This window comes from Pungitius pungitius, chromosome 21 (assembly GCF_949316345.1).
Source record: "Pungitius pungitius chromosome 21, fPunPun2.1, whole genome shotgun sequence".
NCBI classification, from domain to species: Eukaryota; Metazoa; Chordata; class Actinopteri; order Perciformes; family Gasterosteidae; genus Pungitius; species Pungitius pungitius.
In genome coordinates this window covers 8,457,390-8,475,728 of record NC_084920.1, presented here as the reverse complement: position 1 = coordinate 8,475,728, position 18,339 = coordinate 8,457,390, and the positions used below count along the sequence as shown (strand labels likewise).

Genomic DNA, 18,339 nt, shown 5'->3' with positions numbered 1-18,339 from the left:
GAGCCCAGGAAACGGAATAAATCCACAGTGTTGATGGGGGAGTGTTACGTTCCAGCTCCCAAAAGGGAGGGGAACATGATAACCCACTGCTCGGGCCCACCGATGCCAGCAAAAGAGGTATGGAGTTGCGCGACACAAATACCATATAAACACTTTTATCGAGGCACGGTAATAAATATTGTGACGGGATGAAGAAGCACACAACGCGAGGGTGACGCTAAGTGCCCCGAAGGGCGGATTTTATTAGGTGGCAGGTAAGGAGGAATAGCTCCCACGTGAGGGGTTTTTCCGGGGCTCGGTGCTCGTTTCTCTCTCTCTGTCTTCCTCTCAATGCGCGGTGCTGCATGGGTCCGTGAAGTCCGTGGGGAAGGAGGGTTGGCGGTCACCCACTGCTCTATGGGGAAAATAACAGCGACGCTGACGAGAGCTCAGGACATTGTGTCACATTCCCCCCCCTAAGCGTTGTCCTATCCTCTGGAGAAGTGGGGAGATTGGGGAAGGGTGGGGAGTGGAAACTGACCGGTCCGCGAAAGCTGACCATATTCTCGATAGGCCATCGGCGTTGGCGTTTTCCCTCCCCGCTCGGTGTTGTACCGTGAAGCGGAAATCCTGGAGTGTGAGGAACCACTGCGTCACCCTGGCGTTGGTATCCTTGACACGGGCCATCCACTGTAGAGGGGCGTGGTCCGTGATCAGGGTGAAGTGGTGGCCGAGGAGGTAATAGCGAGCTCCAGGAATCGCCCAACCCGGTATCGAATGCATCCGTTTGTACCAACTAAACAAAGAGTAAGGCCTACAATTACAAAGTGAAATACAATGTGAATAGTAATATATTTCGCGAAATAGAGAATTCTCCGACCAAGCAAAAGGTTGTTAACTGTTCTCCTCCTGGTTTGTTAATTCAAAAACTCCTGGGTGAGTTGTCTTTTTGGTGTAGTCGAATGTCATTGGCTCCTTCTTCAATGTACCTCCTCCTGGTCTTCTCACATCCAGGTGTGAACTGCCACGTGGGAATCTGAAACCCCTCTATGTCCTACCTCTCCCTCACCTCCAATGCATTCTATGTAGGAACATTTTGGCTTTATACCTCAATGAGTGAGTTTGTCTTCATCTTATAACTAGGACACTTCAATATACAACACAACATATAAGATCACAGTACAATACTTTGCCTCATTCGGCTGTCTTGCATCCAGTTGCTTAACTAATAAGAAAAAACCCTCTTTTGGGGAAACTTGGGAGAAATCCAAAAAGGACGGAAATTAGCTTCCGTCCCCAGGTATTAACATTACATCATGACAGGATGTTAATGTGTACAGTATTTATGATTTACATGACTATAAATTGCTATTGACTATAATGCATTCACTTTATTTAACATACAAATGTAATATCTACTATCTAACATCACACAAACTATAATTCTACACTAAACATTGCTACATGTAACATACTTCTCACCGCTAGGGGTGCACTTCTTCTTAAATTCCTAACAGCAGAGAGAGAGAACTGGTCGAAAACTGGGCTTTTTAAAAAGCCCAACCAGCTGCAATCACTGACACACACACAAAATGATTATAAACAAACCCAGAACTCTGGGGATGTAACAGGGAGTCACAGAAGGTGAGGGGGGAAGTTGGGGCTGCGTACTTCCTGAAGTCCACAACCATCTCCACTGTCTTCAGAGCGTTGAGCACCAGGTTGTTCTGGCTGCTACGACACCAGATGATCAGACTCCCACCTGTAGGTGGACTCATCCCTACCAAAGATCAGCCCAATGAGGGTGGTGTCATCCTCAAACTTCAGGAGCTTGATGGACTGGTGACTGGAGGTGCAGCTGTTCGTGTACAGGGAAAAGAGCAGAGGGGAAAGAACGCAGCTTTGGGGGGAACCGGCGCTGATGGTCTGAGAGGCAGAGACATATTTCACCAGCTTCATGTGCTGCTTCCTGTCGGACAGGAAGTCAGTGACCCACTTGCAGGTGGTGTTGGGGACGTACAGCTGGGAGAGTTTGTCCTGCAGCAGAGACGGGATGATGGTGTTGAAGGCAGAGCTGAATTCCACAAACGGGATCCTGGCGTAGGTTCCTGGGGAGTCCAGATGCTGGAGGACGAAGTGGAGGGCCATGTTGACAGCATCGTCCACAGACCTGTTGACTCTGTAGGCGAACTGCAGGCGATCCAGAACCAAAACGTTTGCTTGCCACTGACGATATACAACTTTATTACAACTATACAAATCAGCTAACATCCTCTAAGCTTGGTTGGCCAAGTGTGTAGCGAGCCGCTTTGTGGCACAATGTTATTTTGCGCGACACGGATCGAATCCCGGTTGTGGCGGACTTTTAATAAATGTTCTTTTATGTATTTCTTCATACGTGGCAGTGACGTAGTGCTCACTTATACAATCGTAATCGCTGCAATGGATATGGGATACATTTTTGAACATTTTCAGCACAATATGTTTGCAAATGTGTGACGACTCAAGTGACGGAGGCAGACAACACCTGCCTGCCGGGGGAAAACAAACACGCACCCGTAGCCAAACCAGTAGTTCAAAAACCAGTAGGCACGTAACACCGTCACTGAAAAATGGGTTCTCGTTTCAGACTTTATGAGCAAATACAATATGAGATAAATTCTAAAGCCTCGCATTAAGACGTACATCCCTTTATGTAAGACTCTGCGCTGTGTTGTGCCAGATCCTCAATAAAGTTTACCCATGGTCATGAAGACTCATTTAACGTTACGTGGACTTTGAATGCCGCTTAATACCCAAATGAGATCGGCTTGTGCCGCTCAGAAAAAGGATCCTTCCACCGACCACTTTCCGCACTCGGCGCTACTGCGGTTATTCCTGCATATCCTGTCAGGTTTATGCGTCTGCCCCCCCACTACGCTACAGCGGCTCATGTGCATGTGCCTCTTCAAGCGCATTCCTGGATTCAAAACTCCGCCAATCACTCCTAACAGCTTGTCGAAGGATCTCAGCATCATTAAATGAATTCAAAACTAGAAGAAGAGGCGTATTCTGAGCGGCTGCACGCTCTCGTTTAACTTCCGCTTAGTTCATGTCTGTTAATGTACAAATGTCAGCTGTCTATTACGGAATCTTACAGACACAAACCACACTGATGGCATGAAGAAGAGTTAATTATTATTGGACATGTGTGAGGATCTGGTTAGCCGCTCGCTGTGGTATTTTGTCTCTCCACCTCCCCTTCCCTGTTTCCCCTTGCAGGCACACCTGCAGTCTATTTGTCACGGCGAACGCCCTCTCTCATCAGGAAATAGGCAGAGCCAACTATCGCTCACCTGCGCGCACCCAAGCAGATCAAGGGTGCGTGCGGCTCCAACTTAAGGGCAGGAGAGACTAATTGTTTGAACCAGGAAATCGCTAACGGGACGTGAGGATTTGTTTCTCACGGAAGCATTCCTGGAGCTGTGCAGGATTTAGGACCATTCAAAGACTGAATAGAACAGCCGGTAAGAGAACCGTTCATCGGACTTTTGTTGACTTTTGCACGCCATTGGCGTCGCGGTGCAGATGAGATAATGCACCTGTGATTGTGAGCTAACACCTGTGTTGTGGTTTGCTTGATGCAGTGTGGTTCTGGTATGCGTTCTGATAGAACAATGTTTATTTATTCATTGCATTAAACTCACTGCGTGGCTATTTAAATGTTTATTTATTAAATGTGCTAAACTCACTGCGTGGCTATTTAAATGTTTATTTATTCATTGCATTAAACTCACTGCGTGGCTATTTAAATGTTTATTTATTAAATGTGCTAAACTCACTGCATGGCTATTTAGATGTTTGTTTATTCATTGCGTTCAACTGCTTGGTTATTTAAAGGTTTGTTTATTCATTGCATTAAACTCACTGCGTGGCTATTTAAATGTTTATTTATTAAATGTGCTAAACTCACTGCATGGCTATTTAGATGTTTGTTTATTCATTGCGTTCAACTGCTTGGTTATTTAAAGGTTTGTTTATTCATTGCATTAAACTCACTGCGTGGCTATTTAAATGTTTATTTATTAAATGTGCTAAACTCACTGCATGGCTATTTAGATGTTTGTTTATTCATTGCGTTCAACTGCTTGGTTATTTAAAGGTTTGTTTATTCATTTTGCTAAAGTCACTACTTGGTTATTTAAATGGTTATTTATCCATGGTGCTAATCTCACTGTTTGTCATTCAAATGGTTGGTTATTCATTGTGTTTGGGTACCATTTTCAAATCTGTTTGGTTAAAGGAAGGTGCAAATTGGTAAAACGGTTGATGTTTCTGGTTTTAAGGTTTTTCACCTGTAAGCTGCTGTAAACTGCTGTGAGCTGCTGTAAGCTGCAAATATCTGGGCTGCCAAGAGAAAAGACTAAATAAAAAAGAAAGGAGGATAAAGATCAAAGTGGCCTGTGTGGTGGAAGATTTTGCACAGACAATCGTGAAGTAAGAAACAAAGGCTCCGAGTCAAATATGTCTTTCTCCGTTTATTTCCTTGCAAGGGAAGAAAAGGTCACAGCAGCTACATGCTCTGCAGACTGTCATGAACCAACTTCTTGCCCCCTAACAGAACGAGGCAGTTCTTATACACAAGTTCAGTTATCGGTGGCGTCAACAGAAACCTTGACCACCTTGTTGAGTCTCTACAGCCAGGATACTCAGGACAGCTAGTTCATGTAAGACACATCAGTTCTTTGACCATGGACTCGCCCTCCTAACACTTGAAAACAAATCTGGTTACTCACATACGACCTACTTTGTTTAGTCTATAGAGCTAGGACGCTGAGGACATTTATCAGTGCAGAACACTTCAGCTCTCATACCATGGCCTTTCTATCTCAGCACTTGCAATTAATAAACGGGTTATACAAATGAATCATTTTAGAAGAGTTACATATATTTTTGCCATTACATTCCACTCTTTTGATTATATAATAATCACACACTATGCATCAATTTAGGATGCCTACTCTAAAACATTTACGATCTGATATTTACCACATCAAATATCATAAACATGCACATCCGGACATCGCTCACAAACCTTGGCCTGTCACAGAACAAAAACTCCCTACAAAAACCCTTTCAAAATGGGGGAAAATAGGAAGAAATCTGTTAAGAGAAGAAAAGACTGACAACCTTCTCCCAGGATTGAGCATTACACCCCAGATGTCATGTGAACAGTATAACCATTTACTCATAGGAAAATAAAAAGTTTAAATCGCAATACTGGAACTTGATTTACTATCACACAATATAGATAAAAAATATTGTGAAAAGGGCATTACATCAATCATACTTTCGTGACACACTAATAAATGCGGGGATAAAAGCTGTTTTTGTGAGAATTTCACTTCTCCTTGTTTAGCAAGCTAATATGGTTTTGTTTTAAACAACCTTCAGACTTCCCCAGGGGTGCTACAGTTAACTGTGGTTGATTAGAGCTAATGGGTAGCAAAGAACATACATAACAGTTGGAAGCATTTTCTCTTGTCGCTACGTGTTTAGCATAGCGCCACCACATATTTGCAGAATATTTGTTCAATGGGTTTATCCCATTTTCAAACCAGTTGTCTAAACGGGTCAGTCCTCGCTTGGTGCGGTTGTGAATGGTCGAGTTAGAGTCAGTCTTGTTGTCGCGTTGGTCACGTAAGTTGTCTAAATGTTTCTGGTGGAGGACAAAATATGGAATTAGCACAAATAAAATGACACCTGCAAATAAACAGATGGTTACCCGAGTTCCCCCCAGTCGTCTGAGGGGACTCCATGGGCGTTGTCGCTCCATGATAAGGAAAGAACCACTCTTTAGGTAGTGGACTACGGAATCACGAAAAGATGCTGAGATACAATGAAACTGAAGCAAGCAATAATATGAATAAAACTGTGGTGACACTAACGACTACTGTGTCTATGTGGAGGGGTCCTGGTCGTGTTCTTCTTCTTGTGTTGGTCCGCAGGTACACGTTGGGATGTGGAGTCTGCCAACCTTCCTTCTTGTGAGGCATCCGCGTTGTAGACAGTCAACACAGATCACAATGCACTGTGTGTCTGTCGGTCAACTGCCCGTTGTGAACCCGTCCGTGGTCACTGCAACGGTGGTGTCGGTTGATTGACACTTGTTGTGGGGGTAGGGTCGCCTGAGCCCTCTACAGGTACTGGATCCGGAACCTTCTTGCAATGGGATGCGTGGATCCAGGTTGCCCTTTCCGCTACCTTGACAGCTGTTTGGGTGACCAGGAGAATCTGGAATGGACCCTGCCACCGCTTAGCTTTCCAACTCTTTCTTCTGAAATCCTTCACCACCACGAAGTCACCTGGTTGCAGTCGGTGTAACGGACCCGTTGCTTCTCTCGGAAGTGCAGCTACAACCTGTTTTCTTACATCAGACAAAGTGGAAGACAGTCGACTTCAATAGGTTAACATGTCATTCTCGCACAGTGTGGTGGAAGGAAGTGGTGTCCCTGGAGCTTCCACACCAATATGGGGAGGAACTGCAAAAAGGATTTCAAATGGGCTTAGGTTGCTGCGTGTTCGTTTCCTCATTCGCATGTACATCAGAACCAATGGCAGCGCTTTTGTCCAAGGTAGACCTGTGTCTGCGCAACATTTGGCCAGTTTTGTTTTCAATGTTCCATTCTCTCTCTCTACGGCTCCTCCACTGGCCGGATGGTATGCGCAGTGTGTTTTTAAGTCAATACCCAGGTATGCACTTAATTCTGTGATTGCTTGGTTGACGAAATGTGAACCATTGTCGCTAGAAATTTTACTTGGGATTCCCCAGCGAGGAATGATCTCTGAAATCAAAGCTTTAGCCACTGTGGAGGCTGTCTGCTTACTGGAAGGAAACACCTCAACCCATTTAGACCACATGTCTACCATTACCAGACAGTGTTTCTTACCTTCCGATGGGGAGAGTTCCACAAAATCCATCATTACATGTTCAAACGGTCTTGCAGGCGGTGGATGTGCTGCATGATGTGACACCTGCACTGAACGACCTATATTGTGAGTTGCACATGTTATGCATGCTTGGCAGAACCTTTGTGCGTAAGCTGCAAAGCCTTTTGTGAACCATGTTGCATCAATGATACTTAACATTCCTCCTCTTGACACATGGTCTAACCCATGAGTCAATTTCGCATAGTGAGGGAAGAAATGTTTACGTAAGCATGGATTACCATTTGGACCATACCAGATGCCGTCTATGAATTTGGAGTTGGAGGAGGACCATAGACGTCTCTCATCTGAAGTAGAGAGGGACTGCACGGCTGCAAGAGAGGAGGGAAGAGAACACATGGCAGGAACTGGGCGTGATGTTATGGGAAGAGGACATCTAGCAGCCGCTTTTGCAGCTAAGTCTGCTCGCTCATTCCCTTTTGCAATGTCGCCCGTGTCGGATGTGTGCGCTGCACATTTACAAACGGCAATAGCTGTGGGCAACAAAATGGCGTCCAATAGTTCTGCTATAAGGGTGTGGTGTAGCACTGGTTTGCCATCTGATTTGAGAAAGTTCCTGTGTTTCCACAACGCGCCAAAATCATGAACCACGCCAAAAGCGTATCTGGAATCAGTGTGAATGGTTGTCGTTTTATCCTTAGCCAGTTTACAAGCTTTTGTTAGCGCGATTAATTCTGCTGCTTGGGCTGAGAGGTGACATGGAAGAGGGCCGGAACACAGAACAGCTGAGTCTGAAACAACAGAGAAACCCACGAGATTAGTACCAGTCATGGGATCCCGTGAAGCAGATCCGTCAACATACATTACCAGGTCACTGTTGAGCAGAGGTGTATCTGCGAGGTCTGGTCGAGGTGTGCACTGAGCTTCCAGCTCAGCCAAACAATTATGCTCCTCTCTATCCTCCGGAATGGGGAGAAGAGATGCAGGATTGAGGACATTACAGCGTTTTACTGTAACATTTGGCATGTCTAGGAGATATGTGTGATATCGAAGGTAACGCGCTGCAGATAAATGAGACGATTTCTGTTCGAGAAGAATCAGTGACACCGAATGTGGAACTAATAATGTTAGCGGAGCATAGCCTACAATGTCACGAGAGGCTGTAAGAGCCTTTTCAGCCGCTGCCACAGCTCGAAGGCACTGTGGTAAGCCTGCTGCTACCGGATCGAGTTTTGCGGAGAAATAAGCTACTGGTCGTTGTTTATCGCCATGAGATTGTAGGAGCACTGATGTCATACAGCCAGAACGCTCGTCAACGGTTTGTGTGAACGGTTTGTTAGGATCAGGAAGACACAAAGTCGGAGGAACTTGTAACGCGCATTTCATGTCCGTGAAAGCTTGAGAGGCTGCAGGGAGCCACTGAATTTTATCATGCGCGCTGAGATTTTTCCCATGTATCAATGCGGACAGAGGTTGCTCGAGTTGGGAGTAATTTGGAATAAATGACCTACAATAGGAACACATGCCCAAAAATGACATCATCTGTTTCTTGGTTTGTGGTTTTGGAAGTGTTACAATTGAGGCAATGCGTTTTGGTGAGAGTTTCTTCCCTTCACCGGAAATGTCATGGCCTAGGAAATGAACGTTTTGTGAAACAAACTGTAGTTTGGATAGGCTGGCCTTGTGTCCTTCTGCTGCTAAGTGTCGAAGCAATTTGAGTGTGTCCTGTTCACACTGTTTTTGTGTTGGAGCTGCAATTAAACAGTCATCAACATACTGCAGAGGAGCTGTTCCTGGAGACAAAGTGAGGCTCTCTCATTTGTACTCCAATCGACGTTGTGCGCACTGGTGTCTCCTGCAACCAGCTGGTTGAGCTTTTGGTAGTGAGTTGGACCCACGTGACTCATCAGAACACGTCGAATTTCAGCAAAGTTGGGCAAGAACTGCTTACAGAAGTCCATGAATGCTTCAGCAAACACTCTTCCCGAGTTCTGTATCGGCGGGAGATGAGCCATTGCAGCTCTGACATCCGTATCAGTCCAAGGACGGAAAACAAGTATGGGACCTGAGTGTCCTGGTACTTGAATCATTGGGGTTTGGAACACAGGTTTTGCATCCCGGGGAACTCCCTCAGGGTGGAAAGAGAGGGAAACAATATCTGATGTAGATTGTTGCTCTGCCATTACACCTGGTTATTGAGTGGAACCCAGTTTTAACATTCAGGAATGGATACCGTCCGATCAAGTGCGGGTTAAGCACAGCGAAGTTGGAGTTACACTTGACACTATTACAATCAACCCCTCTATAAGGATCAGGCCCGCGCAACACGCCGGCGCCAGAGTATTCCGTTGATGCTCCCATTGAGCTTGGACATCTCCTTCGCACGAAGGAACCTCCAGCCTCCTGCCTGCACCCGGCCGCTCCAGCGTGCAACGGCCTCCAGACAATAAAATTGTACCTTTATCACAACCTGCTCCTCCGTCTCTGCTTTGGGGTCCAAACACCACCACAATCCTTAACAACATGGCTACAATCCGAAGCCGAAGGTGTTTTGGGTGCTCGCTCCTTTAGCTTGACGCACGCTCCTGATCTTGAATCTATAATCGATTGCTCTTCCTTAGTGTCCTGGATGTTGGTGTCTCAAGGTTGACATTTTTTGGGTTGAATATTGTAACCTCCATTTCTTTTGCGGCTGAATATTTCAACCGTTTTTTTTTTTTAGGTTGAATTTTTTTGCGGCGTTTTAATGTTGAAAAACATTCAGGTACATCATTTCAATGCATAAATATTCAGTGCCAGAAATTCAATCACCTTTTTATTTCAACCCCCGATGGCACAGATTTACTTCCATAGGGGTGGAGGAGTTGTGGAGGATGAAGTCAGGACATTGTCTTTCAAATCTGCAGTAGAACTCATTCAGCCCGTCTGCCAGGCGGAGATCATTCATGGAATGGGGGGTTTTCGGATTGTAATTTGTGAGGTGTTGAAAGCCTTTCCAAACTGAAGCAGAGTCACTTGCTGAGAACTGTTGTTGAAGTTTCTCAGAGAACAGTCGTTTAGCTTTTCTCACCCCCTTGCTGAACCTGTATTTTGACTCCTTTTTGGTCCTTCTGCAGTCGTAGTTTTCTGAGTTCCGCTGTGAACCAGGGTTTGTCGTTGTTCTAACTCACCCTGGTGCATGATGGTACGCAGCTGTTCTCTCAGAAGCCGATGTAAGAAGTTACAGCCTCTGTGAAGTTATCCAGATTGTCAGAAGCAGTCCTGAAAACATCCCAGTCTGTGCAGTCAAAACACGCCCCCCGAAGATCCTCTAGAACCTCCCTGGTCCACTTCATGGATTCCCTCACCACAGGTTTTCAGAGCTTTAGTTTCTGGCTGTACGCAGGAATCAGGTGGACCATGACGTCGGAGTGTCCTAGCGCTGCACAAGGGACGGCGTGATAAGCCCTGCTTACTGTAGTGTAGCAGTGATCCAGCGTGTTCTCCTCTTTGGTCGGGCATTTAATAAACTGTTTGAACTTAGGAAGTTCGTGGCTAAGGTTTGTTAATGTCCCCGAGGACAATAACCAAGGAGTCCGGGTTGGTCTGCTCCACACGCCGTATCTGGTCGGTGAGTGTCTGCTGTGCCTCGTGCACGTTGCCCGCCGGCGGCATGTAAACACCGACCAGGATGAATGAAGCAAACTCACAGGGGAGTAGAAGGGTTTGCAGTTGATGATAAAAGATTCCAGATCAAGAGAACAGGATCACTATTACGTCGTTGCACCATCCGTTGTTGAAGTAGAAGCAGATTCCTCCCTCGTCTTGCTGGAGAGCTCTGTGTCGCGGTCCGCTCTGAGCAGCTGGAAGGCCGCCAGCTGGAGCGTGGAATCTGGTATTGATCCATAGAGCCACGTCTCCGTGAAGCACAAAACAGAGGATGAAGAAAAGTCTCTGACTCTCCTCACCAGCAGCTGAAGTTCGTCCAGTTTGTTGCACAGTGAGCGCACGTTGGAGAGAATGATGCCTGGCACCATTGTGCGAGAACCACGCTTGTGGAGTCGCACTAACGAGCCGGCCAGTTTTCCTCTCCTCCGGCCACTCACTGCATGGGTAATGTGGCTTTTTCGCCATACGCAACATGCCGTGGGGACGTGCATTTCCATGCTGCTAGCAGGACATGGCGTCTTATTTCTCCAGACAGCTGCAGCCGAATCTGGGAACAGGAGCAGTACTGACAGAGCTTGGATGTCAGTGGTTTCAATGGGTTAGTGTAACAGCCACAACAGCGGTTATAATTCAGCAACATGGAGACAATGCAGGCCATCTGTGTTTTGGGGTTTGGAGGGGGGTTCGATCAAAGCCACGGCTGGCTAGACCATGGCCTCCTTTCTTCAGATGATTCCATTTAGCGTGACAATCAAGCACTCAAGCGCGGCCATTAATATAAACAATGGGTTAAAATGATTTTCTTAGCTGGCTGAAATATTAGATCATCCGCAGGGCATTTGTTTAGGAGCAGCTACTTAAACGAAGATCTCTTCATCCCTGCCACTAATGGGAAGTTGAGCTGCTGCAATCCCCACATTCATCAACATCAAGGATGGTGAGATGGTTACAGGAAAGCCTTAGAAGTTCTGCTAAGTCATGCATTTACTGATGGCAGCATTCACATATCTTTGTGTATTTTGCATTTCCTTTACCTGGTGGCCGTATTCTCCATGCTGTGTGATTCAGCTCTAAATAGTTCCCACAATACGGTCGACAGGGGGCGGACGCTACGTCCGACGACTGAGGAGGAACCTACGCGGCTCGAACCATAGTTAATTTTCTTTTTTTTGCGTCAGAAATTGGATGTGTGGCGGGAGTGCGTGACTAATGACTGAAATGAGTGACTGTCGTCACGTGACACTTGACAGCCCTGTAGTTTAACCTGATGCGACCATTCTAGCGGACTCCAGTCATGGCCTTGTTAACCGTGGCTGCTATTGGCTCTTGACTCCACGTGACCTATGATATGTTCCCCTACCAAGCTAACCCCTTGTCCCACCAGCTCCAGATCAAGTCCTGCTAGGACCCCTCATTGGCTGTAAGAATGTATTTTATTCCTTCATAAAATACAGCTGGTTTTGGGGGATAAAAGATGCAATATAGTAAAAAAGATCACAGCAATTAATAAATGGCACAGCAGACTAATCACCGCAAACTAGAAACACACCGTTTCATTACTAATAGGCTGACAATCGCAGCGTCCAGCTGAGTGTCGGCAGCATGGTGATTTTAGAATTAGAAACTGAGCCGGGCTATAACCACACTGAAGGGGTGTGGCTGTAACGGCCATCACAGCCAGGTAGGGGTCACCTACCTTCTTCAGAAGATTCTTCACAGTCTAAAATGCCAACATCAGAATCTCTGGAATGCCATGGCGGGCAAAAATCAATTTTAAAGGGTCAACAATGTGAGTGGACCAGGTGTGAGAAATCACAACCTTCGTTTAAAGAAAAAATAGCTTATTGCGTTGAGAAGTGCATTGTCTTTGTGGGCCAATTGAGGTAAGAATTTTCAGGTTCTCCTTGATCCCACTTCCACACCAGTATATCATCGATGTTGCATATCAGACCTTCAAGCCCCTCTGTGACCTTAGCCATCGTACACTAGAAATGCTGAGGTGATGCTCATCCAGGCATCCATTTTGCTGAATATTGTTGCTCCAGCAGGTTTTCCAAGGCTCCTATTCACTGACGACAGTGTGTACTTATTGCTGGGCACACAAGTTGCTTTGGATAAAAGCATCACCAAAGGGACATGCAATGTAATCTTTAATACACAGGACATGTGTGAAGTAACTGTTCTTAACTGTAACTCTTTTTAAATTCTGCCATCTGTTTTACCACAATCCCCCAAACCCTGCCCATGACGCAGACTAACATTATGGAGACCAGGGTATCACACCCACCAACATGAAAGCCAACCCTGTCTCAATTCCATTGTATTTGTAGGGATGGCAAGTGGAAATATTAATCCCGGTACACAAGGAAAGGAAAATTGTGGATGTGAAAAAAAAAAATCCACACCCCTTTTGGGGTGGCTAGGTGCCCCACTTATTCAATGGTATGGGGAATACTGAATCACATTATCTTATCTCGCTAAAATGAGTTCTGTGCACCCAGTGAGCATTTTTTGGTTGAGAAGATAAATGTCTATGCCCGACGTTGAAAAGACGTTGCAAAAGTGAACTTCTATGTTTAGACCACATATCAACGTGATTTTTAATACGGTTAAATGTTGTCCTCTACTTTGTGCTATTGCATTATTTTATAGGTGTAAAAATAAATGACGTCCACATTTGTACGTTTACTCTATGATGTTTACTTTTGGTCCAGTTCATGTTGAACGCTAGCATGATCCAAGCTAGCATGCTATAAGCTAGCATGCTAACTAGCTTACCAAAAACAACAGTGGCCCTTTCTCAATACCTAAGACGGCAAGAATGGAGTTGCGTTCCCGCGAGAATAGACTCGGGTAACAGACTCGGGAGTCCTGACTCGCAGCTTCGGGAGAACGGAGAACGGTTATTTCCGCAATTGGAACAGCAGCTGACTTGATGACGTCACCACGTCAGCTGGTCTTGCTAATACGTTTTAATTTAGTTTTTGACTTAAATATTTTACTATTGCTAAGCTTTTGTCTCATTTACATTTAAAATTAGAAATGGTATATATAATATTGAGCACTATATATATATATATATATATATATATCAGTCATAAAATAATTAGCTTTATCATTTTAGGAGGAGGAGGTTGGATACAGTAACAAAAAATTAACTATTTTACTAAAATATTTGAATGCACACACACCTACCGTTTGTCTTACTCAAACATCAAGAGGCTGATAATCCGTGTAGTGGTCCTCATACAGCAAGCTGCTGACCACACATCAAAGATCTTACAGAGAACTATACAATAATTCATATGTGGAATTTTTTTATTCATTGTTATAATTCAGAGCTTCAGAGTTTGAAGTTCTGCTGCCGATTTAGAGTCTCGATGACGGTCTCCTCATGTCCTTTGTGCATTAAAACTAACGATGTTTTAATCAATGATGGACAATAAACAAGCTGCACTCTGCGGTTACAGACAATAAGTTAATGTTACATTTAAACATGAAGTTATGAATCTAAACTCTGTCCTCAAACAGATGTAACCGGTGAACAACATCAGTCTCTGACACCACATTAAAACGTATGAAGACTCGTTATAGTACAGTTAAATCTCATGTATAACCGCTACGGAGACGTGAAAACCGGCGGAATATTTCACAGAAGACTCGCCGAAAACAGGCTGCTTTCTGTGGGCTGAGATGAGCTGACCGCCCGGTGCTGGAGGGTCTGACGGTCCGTTAACTACACCTCACATCTCCATCCACGGAGCAGATTGTAACAAAAATGAATAAAAACTTCAGTCATAACATTACATTACGTTACTTAAATAAAGTAGTATTTATAAACTTCGACATAAAGTTGTGTTTATTTTCCTCTGTCGTTATTGCCTGTTGCTGAGGTTAAATGCATTCTGGAATATTTGGCTCTAACAAGAACAGACGAGCCTGCTCCGATGCATGCCCGTTAAAATGGGCGGGGCGAGTCTGTTGTGAGGCGACAGTGCTGAGCACCACACCACTGTGCCACCCTTCATATAAACATAGCATGCATAATATCATCATTATTACACACTTTAATAGTAATAACTATAATATAATAATAAACTAATAACTAATAATACTAATTAACTTTATATTTTGGCTGAATGTTATGTGTACAGCAATTAAATAACTTAAATCTCTATACATTGTGTTTACTTCATATTGCAGTTATTAATCATCAATCAATCAACATAGTAATACAACAACTAACATCGAATAACCAGTGTTGGGAAGGTTATTTTCAAAACGTATTACATTACAGAATACAGAATACATGCACAAAAATGTGGAACGCGTAGTTGCTGCACAATTCAAAACCCACCTCATTTCCAAAGATCTGTTCGAGTATCCTCTGAGTCATGTGTGAGAGCAACCTCTCCTTCAAACACAATGTTAAACAAATCACTTTAACTGCCCTTCTCCGCCAATCACTCTCCACATCTGCTGCCGAAACTCTAGTCCATGCCGTCATCACCTATACATTAAATTACTGCAATAGCATTCTTTATGGAACATTCATTTCCCGACTGGGTTTTCGGGAAATGAATGTTCCATAACTCATTGGGAGTTAGATGTTGAAGAAGTGGACAGTAAGGAGGACGTTGATGAGGTTCCAGGAAGAAAACATTTAGAGAAATTAAATGATACAAAAAAAATGTTTGTTCGATCAAAGAATAAAGTTCTACTCACAAAATATCAGTAACATTAAAATATAAGTAAAACTAGAATCTTAAAATTAAGATTGGACGGGTCCTCGCTACTCCTTGCACGTTGGGGTACTGGCCAGATGGTTAGACATGCGGTCGAGGACGCCCGTGGCGTTCGTGTCAGTCAGTGATGTTAGTTCATGTTTCCACCAGGCTTGGATTATAATATGGATGTGTAGGGTAAGGATGTCATGAGAATTAAGAAATATGGAGCAGTTTAGATGAAGTATGTCTCGAGTTCATAAGAAATACAGTTTGGAGTTTAACACCAGTCATGTGGGAGACACTGCAAACATGTGGAAGAAGGTGCTATGGTCAGATGTGACCAAAATGAACCCTGAACCCAAAGCTGCCCATTATCTTGAGAACCCCATTGAGCACATGATTCCAACATGGAATTATTGAGGTGCTGACACCATTTCACTTTTTATATTTGACCTATTCAATGAAAGCGATAAATATAATTAAAAGGAAACAATCAATACTTTCATGTCCATTCCACTTCAGGCAGAGAGTACACATCACCATGGTGTGACTTGGTGATGACCAGGACATTCTGATGTACCAGTCCAAAATAAAAGCCTCTTGAAATACCATACATGAGCCAATTTCCTTCAAAATCTATCACCAGACTACATTTGGTCCTTTTCAGATTAGGTTTAAAAGAAAACAATCAATACTTTCATGACCATTCCACTTCAGGTTGATAGTTGACATCCCCAAGGTGACACTTACGGATAACCAGGACATGTTCCATCCCAAGATAAAAGCCTCTCAAAATACCATACCCAACTGGGGGCAAAATCTTTTAAAAGGTGTTTTTTAAATCTGCGCCCTACGCACATAGTTTAATAAAAAGGCACATCTTTAATGAATAAATGCAGCACCCCCTAATCTTCAAAAATTCTGAAAAAATAGCATGTATATATCGCTTCAGAGTCCTGGAAGCAAACCAGTCCTGAAGAGACTGCAGATTTCAGCCGATCACCCTCTCTGCAGAGCGGATGACTGCGTCCATAACTATCTCCACTGTCTTTGAGCATTGAGCTACAGGTTGTTCTGGCTTCCACGACACCAGGTGGTCAGATTCCCACTTGTAGGCGAACTCATTCCTACAAGAGATCAGTCCAATGAGGGTGGTGCCATCCGCAAACTTAAAAAACTTGACGGACTGGTGACTGGAGGTGCAGCTTCCCGTGTACAGGGAGAAGAGCAGAGGGGAAGGAACGCAGCCATGGGGGGAACCTCTGCTGATGGTCCGAGAGGCTGAGACATGTTTCCCCAGCTTCCCGTGCTGCTTCCTGTCGGACAGGAAGTCAGTGATCCACTTGTAGGTGGAGTCGGGCACGTGCAGCTGGGAGATGTGTGCAGATTAAATTTCTACATAATTGCCTCAGCCTGCATACCTTCTTTTCTCCTCCTTGTTAAGGCTCTCCAAAAACTAGATAAAGGAGACACTGGGGAATGTGTGCTGAGACAGAGAGAGAAAGAAGAAGAAAGACACAGCTGGCTTACTGTGGGCGTTTGAATCTAGTGTACGTGTTGCTGGGATAAATCTGACTCACAACAGAGGGTGTGATTTCAAATGGGGAATAGGAAAGGAGGAAGAAGTGAATTGGATGGAGAAGGTGAGACTAAGAGGACACAGCACTGGGAGACTGGAAATGGGAGTTAGGGGACTGACTGCATGTTGGTGCTGTCATGTTTAAAAATGAAGAATCTCTGGATAAACAATGGGGATCAGGCAAACGCATAGTAGCAATAACAAACCAAACAGCGCTGAATTCCGCCAGCAAATCAATATAAAAAAAACAAGCCTCTGATCTGTCAGAAATGAGAGAAGCGTCATAACCATTTCACACATTCTTGGTCATTACCCGCATTTAAATGCAATGTGTCTGATAGTAAGCAATGAACGCTAATCAGCATTAGGTTCTGTTAGCTGTCGTGGTCGACCGCGCATGTGTGATGTGATTTTTTAATCAATGGCAGGCGATCCCCTGGCACTGTCCCCTGATTGCGATGCCAAGGCAGTACCAGTGAATTGCCTGACATTTTAAATATCTCCAGTGGTGGCTGGTGAATTTTATTGTAGGGGGGGCTAAATAAAGACTTGTTTTTCACATACAAACGAAGCATTCTGGTGCATTCTGACAAAATGGGCCTCTAGTCTAGCCACAACGGCTCCCTTCCCCCTGGAACGAAAAGGAAAAACAAAACACGGTTGTTAGTCAAAAACGGAGGTAATAATAATGAAAACAGATATCAAAAACTAAAACACTCACAGAACAGTCAATCCACCCCAAAATGCAAGACAAATGTCTGATCATACAGATTCACATGTGGAGCGAGAGACAGGGGCCTGAAGACTATGGCCTATTGAGCTCCAGCCAGGTGCAGCCACTAACGATCCTGAGGTCCTCAGCCAATCAGGCTTTCCCAATACGGTTTGTTGTCTCAGATAATGCTGCGAACATGGTGAAAGCTTTGACTGAATATGGGCACATCCATTGCGTGTCCCATACGCTTCACTTGGTGGTGATCAAAGCACTGAAGAAGGGCAGGGTTGTGACATCCCTTCTCTCCAAAGCCAGGAGTATATTCAATTCAATTCAATTCATTTTATTTTGTATAGCCCAAAATTGCAAATTACAAATTTGCCTCAGAGGGCTTTACAGTCTGTACACATGCAACATCCTCTGTCCCGAAACCCTCACATCGGCACAGGAAAAACTCCCCAAAATATGAAAAAACCCTTCAATGGGGAAAAAAGGGAAGAAACCTTAGGGAGAATGTCAGAGGAGGGATCCCTCTCCCGGGATGGACAGACTGCAATGGATGTCATGTGTACAGAATCAACAATGTAAAAGATGTACAATACATTCAATTTCTCTAACTGAAATGATACAAGTAATTGCAAGTAGCAGAACAGGTGTACGGCAGGACCACTGCAGGGACAACCTCCATCAGATAGAACCACCATCCACAGAGGCTTCTGTGGGGAGGGAGAGCAGAAAGATGTTGGTTTTTGATGACAGTAATA

The 18,339-nt window shown here is 44.4% G+C and overlaps 1 protein-coding gene across 1 annotated transcript in view; it reads right to left on the bottom strand.

Annotated features, from left to right (window-relative positions):
* Positions 1 to 4,483: 4,483 nt before the first annotated feature.
* The window catches only part of si:dkey-94l16.4 (retinoic acid-induced protein 1), a 47,905-nt gene continuing 34,049 nt past the window's right edge, over positions 4,484 to 18,339 (bottom strand). The window contains exon 5 of the mRNA XM_037462850.2: positions 4,484 to 6,385. Within this exon, the coding sequence (XP_037318747.2) occupies positions 6,320 to 6,385 (66 nt within the window). The 3' untranslated portion in view covers positions 4,484 to 6,319. The remainder of the gene's footprint in view (positions 6,386 to 18,339) is intronic.